Raw genomic sequence first — 27,487 nt, forward strand, 5'->3', positions numbered from 1 at the left:
CTGTCTCTCTCCATCTTCCTCCTCTGTCCTCAAACAGAGTACATGCTGCTTTTTTTTTCTTTTGTAAAAAATTTGCATTCCTTAGTCAAATAAATGATAAACTCCCAGAGAACAAGAGAAATGTCTTTTGGAGATTCTATACCTTATCCTCAACGCTTGTAGAACTGAGGTCCTCAAAAAAATACTTATTGTGTAAAGTGACCTATCATATAAAGGAGATCATTATAATCCATAGCCAGCGTGAAGTAGGGCCAGCTGCCATCAGGATGTGGTTTGCAAACAAGAATCTCCTTGTCTTTCTGGTTTTAGGTTTTGTTTTTTCTTGGGGGGGGGGCTTTTTTTGTTTGTTTGTTTTGGAGATATTGTTTCTCTGTGTAGCCTCGGCTGTGCCAGACGCTCTTTGTCGACCAGCCTGCCCTTGAATTTACAGAGATCCACCTGCCTTTGCCTCCCAATGTGCTGGGATTACAGGGGGCATGGGGGGGGGGTGTGCCATCACACCTGGCTCAAAATCTCCTTGTCTCGATGTTGTGTTTTTGTTAACATCCATATCTTCTTTGCTGCACAGACTGTAAGTTGAGTGCAAATGTGAAATTCTTAACTTGTGCGTGGAAAAGGAGACCCAGGCTACCCTGCCTGTTCTATAGGGTCAGCTTCTGCCTCCATAGCAACCTTTCACACCCCAATTCTATTACAACTTAGTTTCGACAAAAACAAAGCACCTCCCCCATCTCTCTCTTTGGCCTAGCTTCACATCCGCCCCTTGGTGCACACTTCCCTTCCGGTTCAGATCACACTCCTTCTCTTTGAAGAAACACTATCTAAATTCCTGGAGTACACTGGGTCTCCTTGCCCCTCTGCACCTTCCCTTTGGTGGTGTTGATCCTAATAACTAGCTAGAGCAATCACTGGCATGTGTTAAATGCTCTCCACATTTCAGGAACCCATTAACTTAATCACCATCAGCATCCCGATGAGAGAGATTCCTGGTTGCCTGTCTTTTACAAATAAGTAAATCAACTCTCAAAGATACTGTCTTCGAGAAGCTCATACAACAACGTGAGAAGCCCAAATTCTCACCCCAACAGGCTCCAGAGATGGTGTCCATAATCACCCCACCACTCGGCCTCTTCTAAAACTCACCATGCTTATGAAAGTAGTTATATAATCCCAACAGACAGGCAGCTTCAGGAAGACAGAGATAAAACACATTTTGTTCAAATGTCTGCTTTTGGGGGGACCAACCCAGGAGTCAGCCTGTAGACAGCACTAAGAAAACATCAGTTCAAGGACTAAAAGAAACAACCAATTTGGCTACTTCTAGAACCTTCACTATCCATAGACAATATTTAAAGTGTATTGTGACCCAACACTGTTGTTTGTAGGTGGAAAAAAAAAATCACAGGATGAGCAAAGATGTCCCTGGGCCATCTATGATTCTACTCAGACCCGGACGTGCTACTCACCTCTTTCGCAGGTTCTCCCCCAGTAGCCGGTGCCAGTGCAGTCGCAGACGAAGCGGTTCCAGCCGTCCTTGCACACCGCATTGTTCTTGCAGGGGTAGCTGTCACACTGCTTGGCGCTCATGCGTGAACAGGAGGACTTGACGCCTGCCGCGTTCTGCATCTCCGCCAGCTGCCGGATGTTCTTGCTGCGCCCGTCAATGAACAAGTCACGGATGCAGCCCACATAGCCGTAGTTGAGCATGGCGGTCCAGAGCTCCGTGGGAAGAATGAGGCCAGCTCGGTTCTCTGGCAGTCCGCCCAGATACATGTCCCCTTCCAGGTCCAAGATTTCACTCTCCCCACTGGCGGTGAATGGCGTGCGCCTGCTGTTCACAGATATGGTACCTGGAACGGGAGACAGGCGCAAAGTGAGTTAAGGGTCCCTTATATCTGGTGCAATTCTGGAGCTGCTTAAACGAAAGCAGGCCCACAGGTGAGAGAGGAGCTCAGCATTGCCTTGTCAGGAGACGTCACAGCAATCAGGAAACAGAATGGATACAAGCTGGTGGGAAGAATCATTTGGTTCCAATCCCGGAAGCTAGGATGGCCTGGGCCGTATAGGAAGACTCAAAAAGAAGCCGAGCGACTAACTCCAGTACGTCTGTTTATAACCATATTCACTGAAATATAAGATGAAAAAGAGAGCGAGAGGAGGCTAAATTCCAGCTCTGCCAACTACTATCCTTAGAGCCTTGAAGAACAGACTTCACCTTTCATCTCTAAAAGGGAAACCAATTATTCTCAACTAAGAGGTTGCTGTGATGACTAAATGAAAGCAGATGTGTAGATCACTTAAAGCAAATCCAGGGGCAGAATGAATCTGTGTTACCTATGTCCCCTTCAGGGGTACATGATGCCCCAAAGGAATGGGTTTTCTCTATCCATGGCTACCCTATCAACTGGGAATTTGGCTGCCCACTCTGTCAACCATAATGTTGGGCATTGCCTTCGGCTGGTTTTGTTACTGGTTTTGGCTTGTGTGTTTGTTTTTAGACAGGCTTACTAAGTTGCCCTACCTGGCCTGCTACTTACTATGAAAACTAAACTGGGCTTACACTTAAGTCATCCTTCTGCCTTTACTTCCTGAGTGCTGGAATGACAGGTGTGAGCCACAACACCTGAGGGGAATTTGTTTCTTCGTGCATTCTTAAATGCATAGTGAGCACTTCCATCTCTCTAGTGGTAGTTTCTGACACAGTTCTGGGCTTCTCGGGCAGAGGCCTCCTCCTACAGAGCTAATTTTTCAGAGCACAGAAGCAGAAAAATCAACAGATGATCTAAGAATATTAGCTAATAGCGGGTGCTCGAGAAATAGCCAAATGGGTGCTCTAAGACCGTCTCATAGGATCTACTTTAAAGTGTATGGCCACTGAAGATATCTCCACATGAAGACCAGTTAAGACAGAAAGTTGAGAAAGATCCAGCCCCAGCCACAGACCCGCAAAACTCAAGGGAAAGAGCATGCATGGCAGAGAGAATGGCTCTTACAAAGCCCTGTGGGGTCTATGAGGTCACTTATTGGGCAAAGGTGTCTATGGAATAAACCTGACAACCTGAGTTTGATCCCTGGTACCCAGGTAAAGGTAGGAGGAAAGAATCAACTCCACAATATTATCCTCTGACATCCATATGTACTCTATAGTACACATACACACAATACTATTATTATTAATAATTCTTATTACTGTGCATTATTTTAATAATAATTATTATTATGCCCTTATGGCAAGAGGAGGTTTGTTCATAATCAAAGAGGTAAGAAGATGAGCCCAGAGACATAGCTAAGTCCTGTGAGGAACAGGATAATGGGCTCTGCCAAATGAGATTTTAGAAGCAGCATCCTAGCGCCTGGCCTGGGGAAATGAAAGAAGTACTTCTGCCTTCCATGGCTGTTCCACCTGTGCCAGTCTCTCTACACCTTTACAGCTGTTTCCTGGGCTGGAAAATTAGGAGATGAAAAGGGTGGTATCTGAATATCCTGCCAGAATTTTTTTTAAAAAAATATTATTATTGCAAGGTTTTTAGGTAGTGAGAGAAGTGGTGGATGGGGCCAGCTGCTAATCAGCCTCAGCTCTAGTTTTTCTGTCTGGGCCTCACTTCCTGTAGCCAGTAAGCGTACAACCTAAGTGCTGAAGCAGAGCAAAGGAGATCACAAATATGGTGTGCGCACTCCAGATTACAACAGGAGAACGGAATGGAAAGAACGTAAAGAGCCCTATTGTGGGGATGGGGTAGATTAAACCAGCAACCCTCCCTTAACTCTCATTAGAAGCTGTCTCCTAGGGAAATAGGCTTTGCATGTTTAATTCTTAATATTTCAATAGTCCACACAACAAAAAAATATCCTGGACACCATCTTAAGTATTTTATATATTTATTTTTTTGTTTTTAAATCTTATATGTATAAGTGTTTTTAATTCACCTCTATATGTGTACCACATGCATGCCTGGTGCCCGTAGAGGTCAGAAGAAGGCACAAGATCCCTGGGAACTGATGGGTAGTTGTGAGCTACCATGTGATTTTAGGTGCTGGGGCTCAGATCCAGTGATTCACATATGGGCCATTTTACTCTACCACTCAACCATGCTGCTATTTATTATGCTTTTAAAAATTCCTTCCTCAAAACAATTTTGTGATGTAGGAGACATTAAAATTCCAGCTTGTTTGAGAGAGGTGCTTTCAAGGCTCCCCTAAGGGAGGAGTGACGGTAGCTGACAGCTGCTGAGGAGCAAAGAATCATTTTTCTTTGTGGACATGGTTACTGATGGGTTTCCCATGCTCCAGTGGATGGCCCCAGACCCTTGAATATATGATTATCATTAATTTGACTGTGGGAATTATTAAGTAATTAGTAATGATGATGATGATGATGATGATGATGATGATGATGATGACAACGATGTTATCAGCGAGATAGAATGGTGGATCCCAGGGGAGCTGGAGGGAGATAGTGGGGACATGGATAAAATTTAAATACATGGTCTACACGTATGAAATATTCAAAGAATAAATGAAATTGTTATTTTGAAACAGGGAGAAGTTGAGAGTTGTGTCTCCTAAACGTCTTCTCTTGCAGATTTCTTTAGTTCTTCAGACGGGTCTAATGTGTTTGATCATCAGTTAATGAGGTAATGTGGTTCGAATGGGAAATATGCCGCATTTGCTCATGTGTTTGAACACTTGCACACAGCTGATTCTCTGTTGGAAAGGTTATGGAATATAGCTGAAGGATGTGGGTGGTCCCTGGAGATAGGCCTTGAAACCTGATAACCTGGCTGTACGGTCTGTTCACTCCCTGCTTTTTTGAGTCTAGATGCAACATGGAAGGCCAACCTCTTGCTCCTACCACCATGCCTGCTTTTCCTAACATCATGCCTTCCCTGCTGTGATAGGCTGTACCTCTCCAGAACTGTAAACCAATACAGTCCTTTCTCCCTTACGTTGCCTTAGTCAGGATATTTTGTAGTAGCAGTCAGAAATAAACTGAGACAAGAGACAGGCAGATTGCCAAGTACTGACAGGAAGAGAATCAATTTGAAATTTGGAGCCCGGACTGTATCTCATAAAAAGCACATGCTCTGAACTGAGCACATTTTGAATGTACTTTTTGGGTTTTAAGAATCATTGTCTCCACTGAGGAGTGATCATGAAGTATTTTCTGGATCTTCTCTCAGGCCAGTCAGTCTCCTGAGTGCTCAGGGAAGAAGGCACATTTGGACACACTTGTTTTACAAATATCTATTTTAGAACATTCATAGCTAACTGAAAGAATATGAAGTGTAATAGATCATATTGTTTCACTGCTTTCCTGGATTCACTATTTTTTACTCTGTAAGTTTTATAGGCTTTAATCAAAATCATCAGAACTTCAAGACACTGACCAAGGCCATAGCTTCCACATATGAAAGTTAAGGCTCCTAAAATCCAAATTTATTTGTAGAAGATGGGTTCCCTGGTGGTTCTAAAAATGCAAACCAAGATGCCTATATGAGTATACTGGCTAATTTTATTTCAATTTGATACAAACTAGAATCATCAGAAAGGAGAGAACTTCAATTTTAAAAATGCCCTCCTAAGATCAGGGTGAAGGCAAGCCTATAGGGGCATTTTCTTAATTAATGACTAATGAGGTAGGGCCCAGCCATTGTGGCTAGTGCTCCTGGGCTCAATAAGAAAGAAGGCTGAGCAAACCAAGAAGAACAAGCCACTAAGCCTTACCCCTCCATGGCCTCTGCCTCAGCTCCTGCCCCTAGGTTCTTGCCCTGAGTATCTCCTGCTCTCACTGGTATGGAACTGTGATCAAAATAAACCCTTTCCTCTCCAAGTTACTATTGGTCATCACAGCAACAGTAACTGTAAAGAAGACAACTAGAGAAAGCAATTAGTGTTGGAGTAACTAAAAACAAATATAGGGTGTCTTTATGTATACTAACCATCATGGGTTATCAATGGGCCATGGCTAAGTCATACCAAGGTCACAGATAAGTTAATCACACACAAAACTCTTCAACCGTAACACATCTCCATACACAGTCTTAATCAACAGTGGTGTTTTGTAGGCAATTCTGAGACCGTGTTTTGGTGCTGCTCCAGTTGGCATTTTACGGATAAACTTAAGAAAGAGAGAAATTTAGCCTCTAGAGAAATTAATTTTTTTTATTTCTTTAAAAAAACCCTCACAAACTGTTCATTCTTGCTCAACAAGTACATTTAATTTGAAGCCTCTTGGTTCTGAGCAGATTTCGGACAATCAACAGAGAATCCTACTGAGCAGTAAAACGTGTAAGGCCACAATCTGCCAGTGACTGCATTCTGCATAGACCCCATCCAGATCTTCCTGAGGGCAGTATCACTCATCTCTGCTGGGAAATTACACAGAAAAGCTGCCACTCCACGGAAGCTCAGCCATTTCTAATTTCAGCTTTGGGTGGCAAGAGGTGGGGTGTGGGGCACCTCTTGTTCCGTTGTATTGGTCAAGGGCAGCTAGACATAAAAATGCCTAGATTAAGACTTCCACATGTGCGCAAGAGAAGTAGTTAATAACAAGTACAGCAAACGAAACTAAAATTAGACTTGTGTATGTGCTACCCAGATGAAGAATCATAAAACGAGCCTGAAATTCAGATGCTGTACCTAGCCCTCTTGGGGAAACACCCTTACTAAAAACATAGAATATGACTCTCATTGCTGGAGGGGCCTTAGAAAGCCAGGCAGGCTGTTCAGGCATTCAAAAGCCCAGATCCTCAATTGCCACCACCCCCTGCCTCCCTCCCTCTTTTTGTTAGTCTTCCAGAGTAGCTATGTACTGCCTGGGGCTAGTTTGTTTGATCTGTGGCTACAGAAACAAACAAAGCCATTTAATCCAAATGTAAAAGGTTATGAAGAGGAATGGGGAGTTAGTGAGGTCTGAGCAGAGGAGTGAAATGTGGGCTTGCTTTCACACCAAAGGAAGGCTTTAAATTGAACATGACTTCAGGAAAAATCAATTTGCTGTTTCCTTTCTTGTCCTAATTCCCCCGTGCAACATGACTCTTGCCAATTATTGAAGGGCTATCATTGCATAAACTCTTGCAATGACATGTATCCCACCAAGTAATCACGTAATGTAACACCTATGATGTCAGAGTCAGTTTCCATGGTGACAGGAGAGAAGAGATGAAAGGGTGGGGGATGTCACACCATGACAGTCCCTGTGGAAGGACTAGAAATGCTATTTATTAAATCACTCATGGTGCTAGGGTCTTAGAACTGTCATGACACCATTGTGCAGAATGATAGCAAAGCCAAGTGCCAGTCATCCACAAGTCAGGCATCTTAGCCATAAATATAATTTTATAGCAGCCATTAGAGAATTACAACACTATTAGAGAATAGTGGGGGGACAGGTGAGCACGCAAGTGGATATTATAATAAATACATAAAGCCTGGGGGGAGGGGAGCTAGTGTTTTGATCTAGTCTCAGTCCTGGGCCCTTTTTACCTGATCTGCCATCACGCTGAATGTCCACATGGTACCATTCGCCGTCATTGGCTTTCTTCTGAGTGGCCTTCACTTTAATGGTGCCAGAGCCCATGTCAAGCAGCAAATATAGGTTGCCGTCAAGAAGCTCCACAGCAAAGAAGTCAACTTTTGTGTTCTTTTGGCTCCGGACATCTTTCCTCTCCTGAGGCTTCCCGTGAGTAAAGAGGATCAGGCCGTTGGGCTCAGTGGTACGAAAGTCAAAAGAGATGGAGCCCATACGTTTCGTGTTCCACTTGGGCAAGCTGATGTAAGCCTCCGGGGTCTCAAAGTTGATGGGGTCCAGTGTGGCCACGTTCTCACACTTGAACACAACTTCACCGTAGATTTTCATCTTGGTGTCCCCAATCCGGGCCAAGCGAGACAGCTCCAGCCGGATGTCGTTATTCTTGTAAACAACCTGTCAAAAGCCAAACAAATGTGCCATGTGAATCAATCTTGCAAACAGCATCAATCCATCACTCACTGGGCATCTAGACAAAGGGTCTGAAGCGGCTTCAGGACATAATGGTCTGAAACAACATGGGAAACAAAAGACTCATTATAAAAAAAAAGCATCCCAAGAGATGTCTGGGACATATGCAAGCTTCAGATGAGCCTCTACATTACCACTGTGTGCCTTTTGTCTTTCTTCGTGTAGCCAGTTTCCTGGATGACAAAAAGTTATCAGTATGAGTTCACAAGTAAAATTTGAGAGAGACTGGGTTGTACGGATGCAAAATACACACATATTTTTTTTTTTTTTTGCTGAAAAATCCCTAGTAAAAAGGCCACAAACAGCCTTAATAGTCATCAATAATAGATGGTACACCTCTATAACGGGATACAATGCTGCCTTTTAAAATTGGGTAATGCCTCAGGTTTTTATGTGAGTCCTTCCAAGTCATTTTTTTTCAAGTGTAGGAGCAGGGCAAAGTGATAATTACTTTGCTATTGTATGAAAATGAAGAGCCATAAATGCATAGGTTTATATAAGCATAAAGTATCTTTGGAAAGAGTTATGAACTATGAAATTGTCAGGAGAATGAATTTATGGGATTCATATTCAGGACTGAGAGACATACATTTTCACAATATCCTCTTGTTTTGTTTGATTATTCAAAACGATGTGGATGTATTGCCTTTAAGAATGATTGACTGGAGCGGAAGAGATGTCTCATTGGGTAAAGTGCTTGCTGCACAAGTAAAAGGACCCACTTAAAGCTGGATATGATAGTGTGTTTCTGTAATCCCAGTGTGTCTGTGGCAGGATGGGAGGCAGAGGCAGAGCAAGCCCCTGAATGCCATGAACTGAGTGATCTGGCATGTGCATCAGCCAAAAAGAGGCTGAGCTTCAAACCAGGTAGAAATTGAAGACTAAAACCCGACACTGTTGTCTTACATCCATACACAGGCCATGGCATGCATATACCTTATCCACACACATATATACATCATGAACACACACAAAAGATTTGTAAAATGGTTAAACATTATGAGCGTTGGCTAAAAGGAGGGTGTGTAGGGCTTTATTTTTATAATGACATTGAATATGCTGTCAATATAGAGGCAAAGGGGATACCCTAATTTAGTCAGTTGGGAACATTTATTTATATGAGGATAGAATTTACAAAAACAATTTATACCGTAGGTTAATTTGCTCTATAAGAGGTACATCATGGATCTCAGTCTCTGTGTTCTCCCCAAGGCTTAGCCCACAGCAACATGACCATGGTCACCATCTCAGACAGAGTGAGTGAGTGGAAAAGGAAAGTGAGAATATCAATGAAAACAAAGTTTGTTATCTGCTATGACTTCCCAAACCTGGAATAATACATAACACTATACAGAATAGTCTAAATTTCCTGAAAAATATTTAAAATTTTTCCCTTATTAGGGCTCATTTCACTAACTTCATATGCTTTCTCCCCTCCCCATATCCTGTGTGTGTGTGTGTGTGTGTGTGTGTGTGTGTGTGTGTGTGTGTGTGTGTGTGTAGACAATGGGGGGGGGAAATAGGAGAAAGAGCATGGGAGGAAGGGGCTATGATAGAGATATAAAGTGAATATATAAGTTAAAAATACATTTAAAAGAAAGGAAAGAAAGAGGGCCTCTCCTTTGCTGCTGATGATCTGGTCTAAGAGTTTCCAGAGATTACCCTGACTCTGTGCCTATCTCACCACAGGCACAGGAAGATTACACATGCACACCACTGCTTCCAGTGTGATGTGGGTTCTTGGGTAGGGGGTTCAGAGCTTAAGTCCTCACATTTACTCACAAGGATTTTCTCTGCCAAGTCAGCTCTCTGGTCCCACAACTGGATTCTAGTGTAACATCCAACTACAGACTGAGTCCCTCCTCCCTCCTGTCACCAGGCCATAACCAAGCAGAGCTGCTGACTTTGAACAATAACAGCCAGTGTGATCTGCAACTATGACAAAACGTTGGAAAATTCTTCACCTATTCTGTAACCTTGACTGTGGGCTCAACTGTAGTCAATACCATTGAGAATACTAATGATTTTTTTTTAACACTTTCCAAGACACCTATTACAAGTCTCTATAGTGAAGGCTTATTATCTGCCGTGCCACTCACACACCACCTACTTGGCCAACATGGAGTCATTCCTTTATCCTATGGACACAGAAAGCAGCTAGGGAACCAGTACAGAGGCATAATGCTGCTAAGTGTAGAGCAGGACTCCAATCCAAGCATCAGGTCCACAGACTATAGGCGGACTGCTTACATATTTACTATTACTACCATCAGCACCCAGGAAGCTCCTTATCCATGTCATAGAAACTCAGGTATAATCAGCTTCTCTGCTCAAATGCTGACTTTCTTGTTTTAGTTCCACCAGACTGACCATGAACAAAAAAGAAGACACTTGGCTCCTTAGGCAACTGCTCAAACAAACAAATCATAAAAGAAACAACCAGAGTTTGATGGATAGTGTCTCCTTTCTAATCCCCACTATGATGCCCTAGCATGTGTGATCTTTGTATCGGAGTCTGACTGATAGTATCTCCTTTCTAATCCCCACTATGATGGCCTAGCATGTGTGGTCTCTGTATGGGAACCAAGCTTTGCCTTGGTCTGTATCTGGATAAAATTCCATTGACTTTTCTCTCTGTAAAAATTATTAGTTGGCAGCAACAACTCATTCAAAAGAGAAGGCCTGGCTCCTTGAACAATAAATAGAAAGAGAAAGTCCAACCATCTGTCCTTACAGGGATCCAAGACAAAAGGTGAAAAGACAAAGGCTTTTTATATGAATATGAAGACAAACTCTTCCAGGAGAGGGTACACTGCTGAGCCTGGTACTAACAATGATGAGAAGGAGATATAATATATTTTGAAGAAATGATTGGGAAAATCAGGAACAGAAAGTGATTGGTGATAACTAGATTTCAGTCAAAGAGTCTTGGGTGGCAAGCTCTCTTTTATGACCCCTAAACTGCTTGTCTGTATATGCAGAATTTTTCCAACAGTGAAAGAAGAGCCAACATTTATTTGCTGACAGTTAAGTAACCTTTCTGAATGTCAATTTTATTCAGTCTCCTCAGTCCATCCATTCACAATATTCACTTTGTTCTTTCAGGTTAATGTCAAGAAGAAATTAAAACCCATCCATAGTAGAAGACAACAAATTCTCAACTGGCACAGAAATCTAGGGAAAAGCAATGCTACATCTTGATCTGCAGCAAAGCCAGAACTCTACTAGAAATAAGAGGCTCCAACTTGAGATTCTGTAGAATAGCTACTACCAAGAAGAAAGGGCAAGGGGGGAACTTGTCTTGTAGCCCAGTGTCACTCACCTGACCAGCTCTGTTGCTGTCATCTATCCTTTTACCTACTACACATACTCTAAGCAGAACTATTCAACAGCTGGGTATAAGACTACTGATGCTTTGGGCATGTGCACCAGGGCATGAACAGGAAGGCTGGCCAGACCTTTGCTCAAGGTGAATTAACATTGGTACTGTGTTCTCTGGAAAACCTGGCTCTCACTTAAGCAAGTGTCCCAAACTGATGCACTGAACTAGACAAAACAAATGACATCAAGTGACAGAAAGCAGCCTTGTTGACAAGCTGCCCTGACAAGAAGCAATTAAAGACAAAGTAGAAATGGTGCCTCGTGGGGGCAGATGTCACACAGCCTGAGAGGCAGAGTATAAGAATGACAAGCTGGTCTTGCTATCCCACTGATGGATTTGTAAAGACTAGTGTTAGCACTTATAACTCATGCTTAGGAGACCAGCTGGGAAAAGAACTAAGAACTAAGGCTCAGGGTTAAGATGTCTCTTTAAACAAATGTACTTGTTTTCCTCTTTGATCATGATACGGAGGTATATACATAAACTATGGTATGAGAGCAATATAATAATAGTAATTACCACCTATGGAGAACCTACAATGTTCCAGGATTTTTGAAAAACACTGTTATATATCATCTACAATAACCTGCTGGAAACACTAACATTAGCCCCATCTCATTGACAGGTGCAGAGGAAGACAGATAGTATTCCAAAGTCATATGGTCAAGGAAGGGCAAAACCAGGACTTGGCCCTATAACTGTCTCATTGCACTGGAGCAGGGTAAGTGCTAGGAATGGTATTATTTAGACTCTTTACTAGGTCATGCGTACACATAAAACAGAGATCCCTCGGTAGTACACAAAACTTTATCTTGACACACAAAGCTCTTTGTCCCTACTAGGGAAGCTCTGAAGAAGGCTCTGATACCTACCTGTCAGAGTCACCTCAGATATTGGTGAGACTATCTTTGCTCATTTATTCCCTCAGACTGAAGTTTTCTCTATTCTCCAAGATGTGTAACTAGCATCCTTTCCCCAGGACCTCCATCCAAAGTCATCCCATACCTTTCTACCAGTGTTGATCCTATTTGACAAATCAGAACACTTACATTGCAGTAAATGAAAATGGTTTTTGCCCCACTGCATTGCCTGGGTTGGGAAAGGAGACTAGCTTACCTACGTACACATGTTGAATTTGTAACATCAAACTCTTCCATGATTACTGAGTTGTAAGGTAGATCCTTAAGAACTCACTGAAGGGTCCCTTTCATAGAAATATTTCCTTTTTACTTCTACCTCACCCTAGGTTACTCTTATTTTTCTGTAAACATATTTACATAAGACCTGTTATAAATTCTGGACCCCCAATCCACCAACAAGAAAGCCAGAAGAAATGTAATAATGCAGGCCCAGATGGCATTTGGAACTATCTATGCAGTCAAATACTGGAAGGTTCAAACATGTGGCCTTTCTTCTATTTTGAGTGTCAAGCATCTTTAATCATCTATGGGTCCACACAGAGAACAGTTTGAGTAAACCCACCTGATCAGATTTAAGATCATATAACTTACAGGTATGTATGTGATTTAGCCACTTAACTCCTCTGTGTCAATCTAGGAGCTGGAGGGGATTTGATAGTGAGGTTATTGTGCCATCAAGATATGTTACTGGGGAAGCCAGTGTCAGGGTACCTTAAGCAGAGGAATCCTGCTTGAATGCAGCAATGCTAGCTACAAATTTCAATGCATGTTTCTGCTTTATAGACACACGTGGAGCCTCTAAGAAACTAAAACAAAGATAGTTTACCCCCACCCTAATTTAGCCCTTTGAGAATAGATAATAATGAAATGGGCATTTAGTCTCTGGCTTCCAGAATGCCACATCTTTGATAAAACTTTTGAGATGATATCATTATTGTGTGATACTCAATAGAGTAAAGAAACAAAAATGACTAAGAAGGACTACAAAAGAATCTCGGTTCTGGGGTCTTCCCAGGATCACACAGGCTCCTGTCTCTGCCCACTTTCCCTTCTGTGCCATTGGCAATTGATGATTCTGGTCTGCTGTGATTTCTTCTTTCAATAAATAGCTTTCTCCTTATCTGTCACTTAAAATACTTAGCTTAGTTACTGTGAAATAAGCTCAGTCTGGATTTTTCAGTAGACCTCAAATACCTCATGAGTAAATATGTAAAACAAAAATACACATTATACTTTTTAGAGTCTGAACTAGCTCTTAACTGTATAGATGCTCAGTAATTCTTCATGCTTTTCTTAAATTAGATAATGGACTCAAGTGGCAGTACAGGGCCATTTCTTAAAAACATGGACTAGTAAGTCTTGCCTGGTCATGTTTAAGCTTGATCCACTCATACCAGCTATGTGGCATTAAATACAGTATTTAACTCAACTCATCCTAGAAACAATGGATAATGTAGATGACAAGTCTCACTTCAAAGGACTATATGAAATACATGAGATAACATTACTCTACATGAAATGACTTGACATAGTTCCTGTCCCTTGGTGAGTACTCACTAGATGTTGTTTTCTGTGAAAATGTATAAACGAGAGCCACAGTCTATCTTGACATGGAATGATTAGAAATGAAAGATCCTTGTCACAGGATAAGTCTTGAATGTGTTGCCAGCCCAAATGGCAAGGTTACAGCTAATGACTTGATTTATCAAGCTCCCAAATTTAATATTTATGTATCAAATAACTTGTATATATTAATGATTTAATGTGGTACTTAGTACGTACCATAGGATACATACATGGCAGCTACTCTTTCTTTCTCTCTCTCTCTCTCTCTCTCTCTCTCTCTCTCTCTTTCTCTCTCTCTCTCTCTCTCTCTCTCTCTCTCTCTCTCTCTCTCTCTCTCTCACACACACACACACACACACACACACACAGATTTAAGACTGATTATCATTGACATCATTTTCTATCACGCTATATTAACTGACCAAACCATAACAGTGAAGTCCAAGCACAAATGTGGTAGCAGATGGTCCTCTTAGCTTCCCAAGTCAGAAGAACTTAATACTTGGCATGGTGAGGACCACATCTGCAACTCTGGTCTTACTAACAGGGGTCAATAAACTCTCTCTGCCTGCTGAGATGCAGCTGACATCCAACCTGAGGCTCAAAACCCCAACTGCTACATACTGTAGTTCCTGTTATTTACATGCTTTAGATTTGTTAACAGTGGTCAGGATCTGCCAATGATTAAAATAGCAAACAAATAAATAAGAACACCAACACTATAAACAGGAAATAAAAACCAAGTTTCAGCCCTTCAAAGGAGAAGCTGGCAGGGGGTTAGGGGGATCTTAGTTCTGGAGCTCAAAATAAAAGGTCTAAAAGACTCCAGTTAAACTTGAACTCAGGAGAAGACTGTTGACCAATAGCTAATTTTTTTTAATGCTGTGTGATCTAGCAGATATGGATCAAATGAAACACATCTACAAGCTAAGCCCAGTAGGGACCTCCATCTGTGAGAGTTTGGCTAGGAAAAGGTAAAAGGGACGTAGGGGAAATTGCAGTAACAGACAACCTGATGGTGAATAGCAAAGTCCTAATACGTAAGTCATTCTGAATAAAACAATTTAGTCACATGTGCCTGCAAGCAGGGAAAGAGGCAGAGGGAGAGAGAGACACACATGCACACACACACACACACACACACACACACACACACAGAGAGAGAGAGAGAGAGAGAGAGAGAGAGAGAGAGAGAGAGAGAGAAGCATAGACCAGACCTCATGAACCAACTGACTACAGTGTTTCAGGCCACGTGCCTAACTATGCAAGCCAACCCTACATGAATTCCCATTACATTTAGGCTTACACATTTATTTGCCCGCTAGAGTCACCAATGGCACAGCAAACCCTCCCATCTCTTTGATTCATGTTAGCAAAGATGTTCCTCTACCCTCCATAGTAAAGGATGATATTCCTCAGTAACTGATGTCATTTCAGTAAACCCAGAAGCAGCCTCAGAACTCTTCTCAAAGACATGTTCATGAAATTAAGAGGAACTATTCTCCACTTTTATCACCTTCTAACACAAAATCCAAATTAAGATAGGTTATTTTTCCATATTAAAATTAGTTCATTAGTTTTTTTTTTTTTACCATGGAGGACGCAAGAAAGCATAAGAACAGCCATGATCAACAGGCTGGGAATCCTAAACATGGAGATATTTTCAGAAGCAGAATGACAGTGAGATATATTTGTTGCTGTGATTGATGTTCAAGGACATGTGATTAGAAATTTGATGAGATTTGGATCGTCCCTGTGCTTCCAGGAACAACACTGTTAAGATTCTCATAACATGAGATTTATAAACGGAAGTGGTATATTCCTGATGTGGACTTCAATGCATCCCCAAGAACTAACCGAATTTCTGGTACATTGTAGAGAACCACTACACACCCTCTCTCATATCTCTCCTTTCCCTATGCACTAAGCGGACATACCCAGTGAACATGTACATTCCTTTCTGTCTTATAGTATTTGTCAAGAGCACAGGCCTGACTAGAGTGGAAGGTTCATGTCTCAGAGCAGAGACACCAAGATCAGATGAGTAGGTGGTCCTACTCAAAGACTCTAAAAATACTTAAATTATGCAACTGATGAGAAAAGAGGTACCTATTAGAGCATAAAGGAAGTTTTTTTTTTTTAGCACTTTTACTAGAAATGTGACAAAACTGAAATGGTGGTTTCCAGAATTACAAGGAATAGACAATGTTATTTTTATTCCAAAGTCTGGAAATGGCTCTAATTATCACATAGTTTTCTCAAAATTAAAAAAAGTCTTTTCAGTGGCTCTTCACCAATTTCAGAATTAAATGAAGACTTTTAAAACTTATATAGTAGCCTCTCCCTATCTTAGTTCCCACTTCACTGTCACCTCACTGAATTATGCATTTCCTCCAACTCATTATGCCAGAAACGGATCTTACCTGTTTTTTTTTTTCCTGGATAATTACTATTGACCATATGAGTCATGGCTTAAGCAATCCCTCCTTGGGAACTCTCCAGTGTCTCTATTCATTACATGCCACTGGCAGTCCAGTTCTTTTCTCACTCCCCAACCCCCACAATGTTCCAGGTTGTAACTGCTATTTTCTGTCTCTCCCGGTAGGTTGACTACCTCTCAAGAACAATAAACCATGATTTTCCTTTTTAACTTATCCAAGTGCTTTACATAAAATACAAATAGGCATGATAAAGGAGAGCTATGAAGAGATTAAAAAAAGAAACAAGTGAGATCACATGACTACTTGCTAATGCCTCTAAGATAGTGTATGCTGTAATCAAGAAAGAAATACCTAGGTACTCCGCCTGGCAATAAGTGATGAGATGGTGAAGAGCTAAAGAATTTCATACAAGTAAAAGGCATTTTCTGGGACTACTAAATATTTTATTGAGTTTCCCTCAGTGTACATGCTGAGGAAATGTGCTATAAGGCTGCCTATATGGAAATCACTGTATCTTAGAGTGGCAATTGTTATTATTTTGTGTGCCCTGGCAGAATGTTAATGGAAAAAAATACAAAATTCAATCACAGATTTTATCTGGATCTTCTAAGATTCGCTTCTAAAGTTCAGCACCAGCTCTGCCTTCCATTCTGGAGTATGCTAAAGGGTCACTATAAACTTTTTCTATGTCAATGAATCTTGGATTTGTCATCTGAGGCACATGGATTATCTTGAAATGTTGCCACAGAGCTATTATTGTCTGCGTTCTGATTGAAAGTGCAGAAATCAATCCCAGCAGTGAAGCGTTTGGCCATAACCAACTGCCCACTGTCACCAGCCAAAGTGAAAAGAGGTAGACATGGCAACAAGAATTTGAAGACAGAAATTATATGAAAGGTCTAAATGCAGAATATGGATTAAAATTCTCTTTAAAGGCTCAATGAGTCTAGTATAGCTGACAAAAAAACCCTATAGCAGCATACCACACAAGTATGCTAAGCAGCGCAGAATACAAAGTACCTGATTCAGCACCACGGACAGCATCAGGTCTTGTAAAGGTGGGTTGGCCTATGGAGGAAATTCCAGTAGTACAAGTCCATACAGTGCATCAAATCTCTTTATTTTATGAGACCTATATCTATTTAACTATACATAGATCAGAGTTTTGCAGCTTCTTTGAGGCTAAGCAATATCCAAAGTGGGTTTGTCTGTCAAAAGCAATTACCAACTATTTCTTATCTGGCCTGCTAAGCAGTTCTGCTTCTAGCCTAATGAACATCCTAATCAGATGGCTTTTCAAAGTGGTCCAAAGAGGTCCCTGTATAATCAGCAGAAGACGTAGGGAAGTTGGTAAGGAAATATGACGTGCTGGCAGGTAGCTGATAACAGAATTGTCTCTAATCAGGTGCAGAAGACTGCAAATAAGCATTCAGTCCAGTTGACATGATAGAAATACTAAGGCTATTTTGTTGCTATTGTTGTTTCTATTTTGTTTTTTTTCTGAGAACATTTCCCTAGTCTTCATTAAACTTTACACTAAAAAGACGTTTGACAACACCCCCATCTTCTTCTTTATGAGTTTCCTTTCAAGATGGAAATCAATTTTTTAAGTGTGAAATTTAAGTTCTTTTCATTCAATGTATTTTGGTAATATGTTCCCCTTTCCAACTCCTAATAAATACTGCCTACCTCTCTCTCCACATAACTTCATATTCTTTCTCATAAAGAAGGAAAGAGAGAGAGAGAGAAACAAAGGTGGTGATCTTAGCCTGACTCACTTATGACTTTATGTTATATTTTTTAAATCTGCAGAGAACTTGATAACCACTAGATGTCCCTTATGCTATGCACTACCTACCTAAAATGAATTTCGCTACCCATTACACAAATTACATTCAAAAACACATTTCCACACCTTGACTCTCAGGCACCTATGATAATTAATATAGTGACTGCCTCCTCTTCCCTATTTGCTAAACTATCCACCCCTGCAGTATTTCCACAGAAATTTAAGGCTGGCTCTCATACACTGATTAACTTAAAAATCCTTTTTGTTACAGACAGTAGCCAAACCATTCAATAAGCATATTCGAGAAACTATTTTCGAAGATCTAGGTTACCTAAAGAGCTTCAGTATTTATTATCACTTTCAAAATACAACATTAGTTTTAATACAAATAGATATGTCACAACCCAGTTTAAATTCATATTTTTTGCATATCCTGGGAGCTTGAGCTCATAGAGTTAATGCAACTAGGCACAGCACATAATTAATTTCACATGTCAACTTTAAATAATTAAGAGTAGCTGCCTAGGAAATTAAGAAGGAAAGACTTAGATAATATCAATAAGCAATTCCTGTTACAGAAATGGGTAGTTGTACTTTCAGAACCTGAATTAACCTACTATCCCTATTGAGGGTCCTGAATGTGAGATGGTTATTGGTGGGGCAGGCAGTTAGTAACTAACCTGAATATAAACCTTTCTTATCAGTCAATTGTTAGTATTTCACATACAGTAAATTATTTAATCCTGATTAGAAAAAAAAATAATTAACCAAAGATAACACAATGATTCCGACAGTAAATGAGGGCACTATTTGTAGCTCCAGTTTTTCAGCTTTGAAGTAGGACATTGTAAACTTACTTAAAAGGTTGTTGTAAGGCTTTAGCTGACACTCATGGACTAACTCCTGGTGCATTGCAAGAGTTGGTGACTAATATTTTCATTTTACAGAAAGAGAATGTAGGGACCACAAATGCTGCATATATACCTAAGATTATACCACAATTAGGTCATGGAGTCTGAATGGAAATTAAAGTAAGTCTGGCTTCACATTCGGTTACTGAACAATTATTAGTATCTTACAACATAAAATGCATTGAGGTTTCTTGAAGATTCTTCCTTTATATAGTGGGCCTAAAAAAGGAGACACTAGAAAAATATTTTTCCTCCCAATGTCACGTCTGACATGTTACAACCAAGACTCTGAATTAAGCACATCCAGGAGCATCTGGAAGGCTCTGAGGAGGGTCTCCACTTGACTTTCATCCTTCATGGGTTACAAAAGATATGGAGAGGTGATGGAAAATACAGAAAGGGTCTGCATCCCAAATTCAAATATAAAAGTAATTTTTAAAAAATGATGAAGTCCCTGTTCTGACCTAGCATGGTAGCCTTCTCAGGCCCACAAGACTCTCCTGATATCACCTCAATTCCCTCACCAAAGACTAACTAGACCCTTTGTGACTTTCTTGCTAGAACAGATGGTCAGGGCTCCTGTTAGTTGGACACAGAACAGTGAGTACCAGGCCAGCTGAGCACACCTGTTCCCCCAGACCTGGACCACTGTCCACTCATGACAGCCAGCTGGTAGGAGCTGGCTGCCACTGGTTCCTTGTCCAAAACTCAGACTGGCTCTTCCTGTTACTCATCAGTTTCTCAGTCAGTATAATTAATGGTTTATTTTCATAATGAGTGCTGGGAATGTTGCCATACACATCTGTTCAGGGGTATTTAGGTGACCTAAATCAGACCTTTTCTGACAGCAGCCTCTGGCTTCTTTCAAATAGGCCATCACTTTGTCTGCTTATGTGGTATGCTTATAAAAAAAAAATCCCTAGGAGACCAAATATTTAAAGTCTGCAGTGAGGAAAGACACCTGCCTTTGAAGGAGTCTGAATAAAGGTCACATAGGTCAGACTCTAATCACTGATACCTCTAAATGTTCTCTAATTTGAAAAAAAAAAGTCTTCACAGATGTGATTGAGTACAGAGACTTGAGACAATGCATCCTATATTATCCAGATGGTCCCTAACTGCAACACCTGTATCGTTTTTGGAGGAAGGCAAAAAGTATATTTCACACACAGAGACAGGAAGGAAGACAATCTGAAGATAGTGGACAGTGGTACAGGCTGAAGGAGTGGAGTCATAAGCCAAGGAGTGTCACCAGGTACCAGCAACAGGACAATGCAAAGCACTGATTTAGACACTAGGGGAGTTGCAGGTCTGCTTGCACCTCTGATTTCAGCACAGTGAAACCGACGTTGGACTTCAGAGCTGAGATCTAATGAATGCCTTTCGGTTTTTGAACACTCCAAACTGTAGTGATTTGTTATAGAAGTGATATGGAGTTAGTACTCTGTCTGTTCTTTGCCCACCTTCTGCTAGGGCTTGAAGTGGAGTAGACCCCCAGAGCATGCCCTGTTTCCTTTGGTGCTTGCTACTGATGATGAAATGCTCAGGGTGGTGGAGGAAAAGCTAAGTTAAAACTAAACAGCCTTTCTAGCTCTATCGCACTCTACTAATATCAGTAACTCCCTCTTGGCTTGAAACCGGTCTTTGAAATGTAAATCACTGTGAAAATGTAGCTGCTGGTTTTGGATCCTCAACTTTTTATGAAGTAAAAATCTCATGTAGTTCACATACGCTGCCCAACTTTCATAACATATCGTAACTGAAGTTAGTTCATCCAAGCAATAATTAATCACAAGGACTGCACAAAACTTGAATCATATAAGTTTCGCCATGCTGGAGGTTATCTAACAGCAGTGACATAACTTTTCCTTGGGAGAATCTAGGATATTCTGTAGTAGACAGATGTGTATATTTATTTGCTCACTAGCTGGTTATTTACCAACTAGTAGACACAAAGCACCATGCTAGGAACTGTGGAGCATGGAAAAAACAACCATTGCTTTTCCTTTTAAGAGGAGTCTAATTCTCTGATAGAGAAACTGATATATTTATCCAGTTATTGATCTGATTATTATATCTTCAGTGTCATAGTCTTGGAAGTAAAGTAATGAAAAAACACACCAAAAATGTTTCAGCAACAAAGGAAGATGCCATACAATTTGACCACCTTGTCTCTACACTATTTGAAAGCCTTTAACATAGTTGCTTCCCAAGGAAAAAAATTTCATAATGTTCTACTTGTAGGTTTCTAGGACCCTCTGGATCCTTCTACTTTGCTATGTTCCCATGCTTCTCTCATCTAGAGTCCCAATAGGATGTCCTCCCCTCTGTCCCATTTTCCTGGTAAGTGAAGGCTTTCATGGGACATGCCCCTTGGACTAGTATGTAGATGGGAGGGAGGGAAGAATGGGAGGATACAAGGGATGGGGTAACTATTGAGATGTAACAAGAATAAATTAATAAAACTTTAAAAATTTAACCTATGGGTAAACAATTCTGAGACAGTATGACTAATAATCTATAATTTTAATTCTAGGAAGCAGTATCCTTCTGAGTTCTCAGAATATAGGCAATACGTGCCATTCTCCTGTTGTACCCACTCCTTGAAACCCTCTGTGCTTGGGCTTAATGGCTGAACAGTTTTCAAGGAACTCTTGATGACTGACTTTCTGCCTCAATCATCATCTTTCTTTCATAATCCCTCTCTTAAAATTGGGCTTTCCACAACCAACTGATGGAGGCTATCTTTCCATTGCTAATTTTATGGATTTACACATCGTTACCCAGAAACCAAACCCCTTCGAAAGTCTAAGGTCCCAATGAGAAGTGTGCTGAAATTATCCATCAACCTACACTCAAAATCAATCTAAAGAACCTCAAGACTAACCTGTCAGGAAGCACAACTATCAATTCTCCTGACTTCTTCATTTCGTGTCATGGTCACTCAAGCTTAAATATTTGCTGCTGTTTTTCCCCTTGCTATAGTACTCCAGATACAATCTGTTGTCGTGCCCATTTGATTCCCATACCCAAGATCCTTCTAATTCATTATCTCTATTCCCTTCTTGATGACACAACTACTCTTAGCTACATTGTATTTATTTTGAACTGCAAGAGACAGTGGTGCAGAAAAAAATATATGGGATATAAAAGGTTCTGTATATAGAAATGGTCAACTCAGTCCTCAAGAAAAGGAGTCTGGATCAAGTCTCACACTTATTAATAAATTATAGCTGCTAAACTATTTCCTAAATTGAACTTCAATGTCTGTGATCTTCAAATTATCACACACACTATTGTACACATGGTTGTGCACTGAGGAATATTCATAAGCAGACTGGCTAACTTGAGAGAAGAGAAAGAATAGAAGATGAAAGGAATAGGGCTCAGTGGAGTAAAGAAAAGGGGAAAGGGTAGAATACAGTTTAAGAGGACATGGTTAGATTCAGAAGAGAATTATGAACTGAAATAGTAGCAAGAAAGATAGACATGAGTTGTCCACATACCATAGGAACAAAAAAGTTGGAAGATGTGACAGGAAAGAGAGAAATAAACATGTTATTAGGTTTCACAGGTAACTGAGTAGATAATAAACCACTTGAAGAAAAAAACCTAGTAAGAGTTGGTAGATGGTAGAAGGGGAGAAAGAAAAGGAGGAATGGGAGAATGGAAAAGAAAGAGGAAGGGAGGAGAAGGAGAAAGAGAAGAAAGAGGAGTCATTCTGTAGAAGAGGAGGCACAAGTGTCATTAGACCCCATGACTCCTGGCAACGAGGAGAATGGAGACCATTCCTATTCCATGTAGTAGTGATGCAGACAGCGCTCTTCTGTATCCACATTTCTAGGCCATTCACGAACATGTGCTTTTACAGGTAATTAATCTAAATGGAAAGGCATTCCTGCCAAATAACAACATAATGTATCTGTGGTCTCAGTATCATTTGTTTTCCTGACATTTTCTTTCTCTTGATATTTTTCCCAGTATTGAACTTAAAGAGATTAAAAAAAAAAAAACAAGAAGAAGAATCTGGACCATTCTTGAGGCAAGCATAGTTTAAGTACTGATGGCCAGAGAGATGGCTCTTAGGGAAAGGCGCCCAGCTGCTAAGCATGATGACTGGACTTTAAGCTCCAGGCCCCACAAGGTAGAAATGAACCAATTCCTAAAAGTTGTCATCTCATCTACATATTCCAAATACATAGACATGTACAAATAAATATATAAAAATAAAGCATAAATAAATGTAATAAAATAATATACTTATCACATGACATAAAGTAATAGTAACACTAAATTGCAATGCTTTTCCCTTTGGAGAAATTATAAAAATGAACTCTGAGTAAATTATTAAAATTCTAAAACACTTTATTTATTTATATATTTTTCTCTTTATTTATTGAGAGTCATGTTAGTAGCCCAGGCAAGCTTGGAACTCTCAATTTTCCTGCCCCAGCCTCCTGAATGGTAGGGTTACAGGTGTCTGAATTACAACCAGACTGAAATAATCACTTTATGGAAGTTTTGTGGCAATGATTATTTTGATCGTGATGATGGCACATGATTGTGGCCATAAAAGAAAAACAAAAAGATATGGTAAAAAAAAAAAAAAGGAGGAGTATAGTACTATTTCAATACCATTTACAAAAAGTTTTTAAATACTGAAAGAAAACAGAAAAAAAAAAAGCATCAACCACATTGACTTGAGGCTTACAAAATGATTATCCTGAGTGTCCTACAGCTCTTAAATACAGACTATGGATTTAAAAACTACAGCGGTAGTTGCTACAAATTTGGGATGAGAGTACAGTACATACAGCACATGTTTATAAGGACACGGAACTTAAAGAAAAGCCTCGTGCAAAGATGCTGGCCTTCTTCCTAATTCCCTAACACGTAATGCACTCAATCTATTTTCTCAAGTAAGTCATCCTGTCACTATTTTGCTGAGATGTGTTGTGCAAGGCTCAGCCGTGACATCTTTTTACTCTGTGCTTCTATTAGAAGCTACCCACCTCCTTGGTTAAGTTGGCTCCGCGCAGATAACTCCTTAATGTTCGGGACAGCTCTAATTTTCCCTGTGTTCATATTCATATCTCCCCCTAATATCTGAGCATTTTTCATTCTGATGCTTTTCTAAGAAACCAATGTACTCCACAGGATAAAATGTTCTAGCATGTAACCCTTCTACCGTTTGGTTTCTCATCTTCTTGGAGCTATGTTCCTTCTTACCACAGACTCAATTGCACTGCTCTGATCACAGCAAAACCCTTCCAAACACTACCCATGCTTCTTCACTCTGATGCGCAAATGCCATTCTTCCCCCGATCAACTTCATGTCCCTGTCATGTCAGCTAATGTGGTGATGCGCACCTAGAACCCCAGCTCTCAAACAACTAAGATCAAATGACTGTGAGAGCAAGACCAGCCTAGGTAATATAGCTTTATCTCAAAAACAAACAAGAGAGCAAACAACCCACCAAATCAGTCCCTTTTCAACACCGCATAATGAAATGACTGGGAGATTTTCTAGACCAGTGTTTGGACCCTGGACCTTCCCATATCACCTTTCTTGTAAGATTTGTTATCAATGATGTTTAAAGCATTCTCTGTATTTCTGACTATAGGTACTAGAGCCCCTCTCGGTTCCCTTCACTGGCATCTCCTCTGCAGGGACTCTTCCTGTTGAGAACCTTAGAGTTCTTCTTTCATCACTATTTGATCCAACTACACTTTAACTAAGTGTCACATGTGTTACTATCATTCAAAGTGACATCTCTAGCCACGTACTTCCTCAGATGCCCATGTCCCTATCTCTAGCCAGCCTCTCCTGACATCTCCACTCAGTCAGCATATTTACTAAAATAAACGTAGCTCAAACAGAAATGCAGATTCCGCTCCCCCAAGCCCATTTCTCTTGAGCATGCTCACGTAGGTACAGTCAGATAAGCCTGTAAGACACTGTGGAGATACTAGTAAGTAGGTTCTGACCCTTTGCCTCTGAGGCATGTGAAAGGATTACAGTTATTGGTTAATCTATGGTAGCTTAAGCTATGCAACTAACTCTGGCTAATTTGTTTTTGAGTGGAAATGATATATTCACCATCAGGCCAAATACATGACTTTTCTCAATAAGAAAACCCCCTAGAGGTAAGAGAGATGATCAGTCAGTTAAGAGCAATTGCTGCTCTGCCAGAGGATTGGGGTTCAGTTCTCCACACCCATATAAGGTGCCTCACAGCCACCTGTTACTCTACTTCCAAGGGGTCTGACACTCTGCTCCAGCTTCCTTGGACACTACACAAAATTGGTATAAATATACATTTGGAAACACATAGACACACATTAAAAAAAAAAAAAGAAAACCCCTTAAAATTCCTTTCTATATTGCAGTTCAACCAGCAATGTTCCACTTAGTGACTTCAGTGTCATCCCATGTCTCACAGGTTGAAAAATTATAAGCAAAGCAAAGCCACCCGCCAGCCCATGCAGAACACAGGATGTTAGACCAGAAGCAGTTGAACAGAAGGAACAGGAAGGGAGCCTACCATAAATGTCCTCTGAAAGACTCTGCCTAGGCAGAGGATCCAAGCAGAAGCTGAGACTCACAGCTAAACTTTGGGCAGAGCTCAGGGAGTCTTACGAAAGAGTTGGGGGATAGAAGGATCTGGAGGGGACAGGAACTCCACAAGAAGATCAACAGAGCCAACACATCTGGGCCCAGGATGTCCTACAGAAATTGATGGACCAACCAAGGATCATGCATTGAGAGGCCCTAGACACCCCCTGCTCAGATGTAGTGGATAGGCAACTCAGTCTCCATGTGGGTCCCCTAATATGAGGAGCAGGAGCTATCTCTGCCATGGAGTCTGCTGCCTGCTCTTTGATTACTTCCCTCTGGTGATACAACCTTTGCCAAGCCACAAAGGAAAAGGATGCAGGCAGTCTTGATAAGACTGGGTAGGCTGGGGTCAGAAGATAGGAAAGGAGGGCTCCTCCTTGCTGAGGACTAGAGGAAGGGGGAGAGGGAGGAGGAAGATGGAGGGAGAAGGAAAAGGGAGGGAAGGGTACCTGGAGGAGATGAGGGAGGGGGCTACAATAGGGATGTAAAGTGAATAAATTCTTAAGAAGAAATAATTCTTTCATTTTAGGGTACTCTCTTGCATTTTAGGGTACTTTCTTGCCTTATCACCACTCAGCCTATTTACTAACAAATATATTCTCCAGGCCTCACCCCTTATACCTAACATTTAAATCTCCTGACTCTACCTCCAAAATAGATTTATTGTGTTTCCATTGCCACCGTATAATCCACACAGCTCGATTTTCTTGTCTGGAAGGGATAAACAGTTATTTATCCATAGTCCACATGTTAAACTGAAAAATCATTCTAAATTAAGAATAACCATACATAGGGTAAAAAGTCGCTAGTGTGTTTCTTATTGTATCCAGGATAAAAATATAACCGTCTACCATGGTTGAAAGTCTAACTTTCCATCCTTTTTTCCCCTTTTTATATTCCTTAAATTCAACCATCTCCAGTTCCCAAGGTCTAAGCATTTTCTGGTCCTTTAACTTTTTATCAAGCAAACTTCAACTTCCTGCAACTTAGCTCTCTAAAACTGCTTTGCACTGTCCACTACTTTCTTATCATAATGTATTATGTTTTCTCTCCTAACAGCATTTGCGTCAGTGTTTATGATTTATATTTATTTCCTTCCTCTTTTTTCCAACTCCTGAAATGAAAGCAGACTTTCACTGTTATTATTACTATCCACTGCTTTAGGTCCAGGCTCACTCCCCACCCCAACACACACAAACTAGAAAATAACAAGAGTCCTATGAACCTCCATAATTTCATCCCCATTAGAATCTGTTGGCAAGTCAGAGTCCATGGGGCAGGAGTGGATAAACATTTGGGTCTTTAAGTTTGTTAATTTAACTTCTTCATGTCATACGCACGTTGTGCTAAGGCAAATACATACATCACCCCCCTCCCATCTCACACACACACACACAGCACTAATCTAACAAAAAAAAATTAGATGTTACCAATTGAGTTTCTCAGCATGGAGGTACACTATTTGGGACAAGCACAATTCTCTCATACTTCTTGATTTCTGCCTCCACCAACCATTCCTTTCAAGTACCGCCATCTTTTCCAGTGCTGTAGGCTTCCTTTACTGTAGATGATTCATGTGCACCTCCATCCGTGAGTGGATGCTGTTTGTGCAGAGCCCTAGAATTCTTGAGAAGTCCTGATTAAGTCTTTTATTCCCAAAGAGAACTACAAACTCATCCCAGGAAAAAAAATAATACACTGAAGAATAAGAGCTTGTATGGATGCCAAGAGCAGATACTCATCACACTAGGTCCAGCCACTCATTAAGTAAATATATGTGCAACTCATGCCAGAGAGGAAAAAATAAATTATTTAATCAATGAAATTTTACTGGGTGAATGGTACGAGCCAGGAATTGTT

At 40.7% G+C, this 27,487-nt stretch overlaps 1 protein-coding gene across 28 annotated transcripts in view; it reads right to left on the reverse strand.

Moving 5' to 3' along the window:
• NRXN3 (neurexin 3) overlaps positions 1–27,487 on the reverse strand; it is a 1,580,128-nt gene that overhangs the window by 1,038,907 nt on the left and 513,734 nt on the right. For all 28 annotated transcript variants that reach the window (XM_084791335.1, XM_084791331.1, XM_084791320.1 and 25 more), the window contains 2 exons: positions 7,486–7,924; positions 1,467–1,850 (listed from right to left, as the gene is read on the reverse strand). In XM_084791335.1, coding sequence (XP_084647461.1) covers positions 1,467–1,850; positions 7,486–7,924 — 823 coding nt within the window. The remainder of the gene's footprint in view (positions 1–1,466; positions 1,851–7,485; positions 7,925–27,487) is intronic.

This window comes from Acomys minous (assembly GCF_964271855.1).
Source record: "Acomys minous genome assembly, chromosome: 8".
Taxonomy (NCBI): domain Eukaryota; kingdom Metazoa; phylum Chordata; class Mammalia; order Rodentia; family Muridae; genus Acomys; species Acomys minous.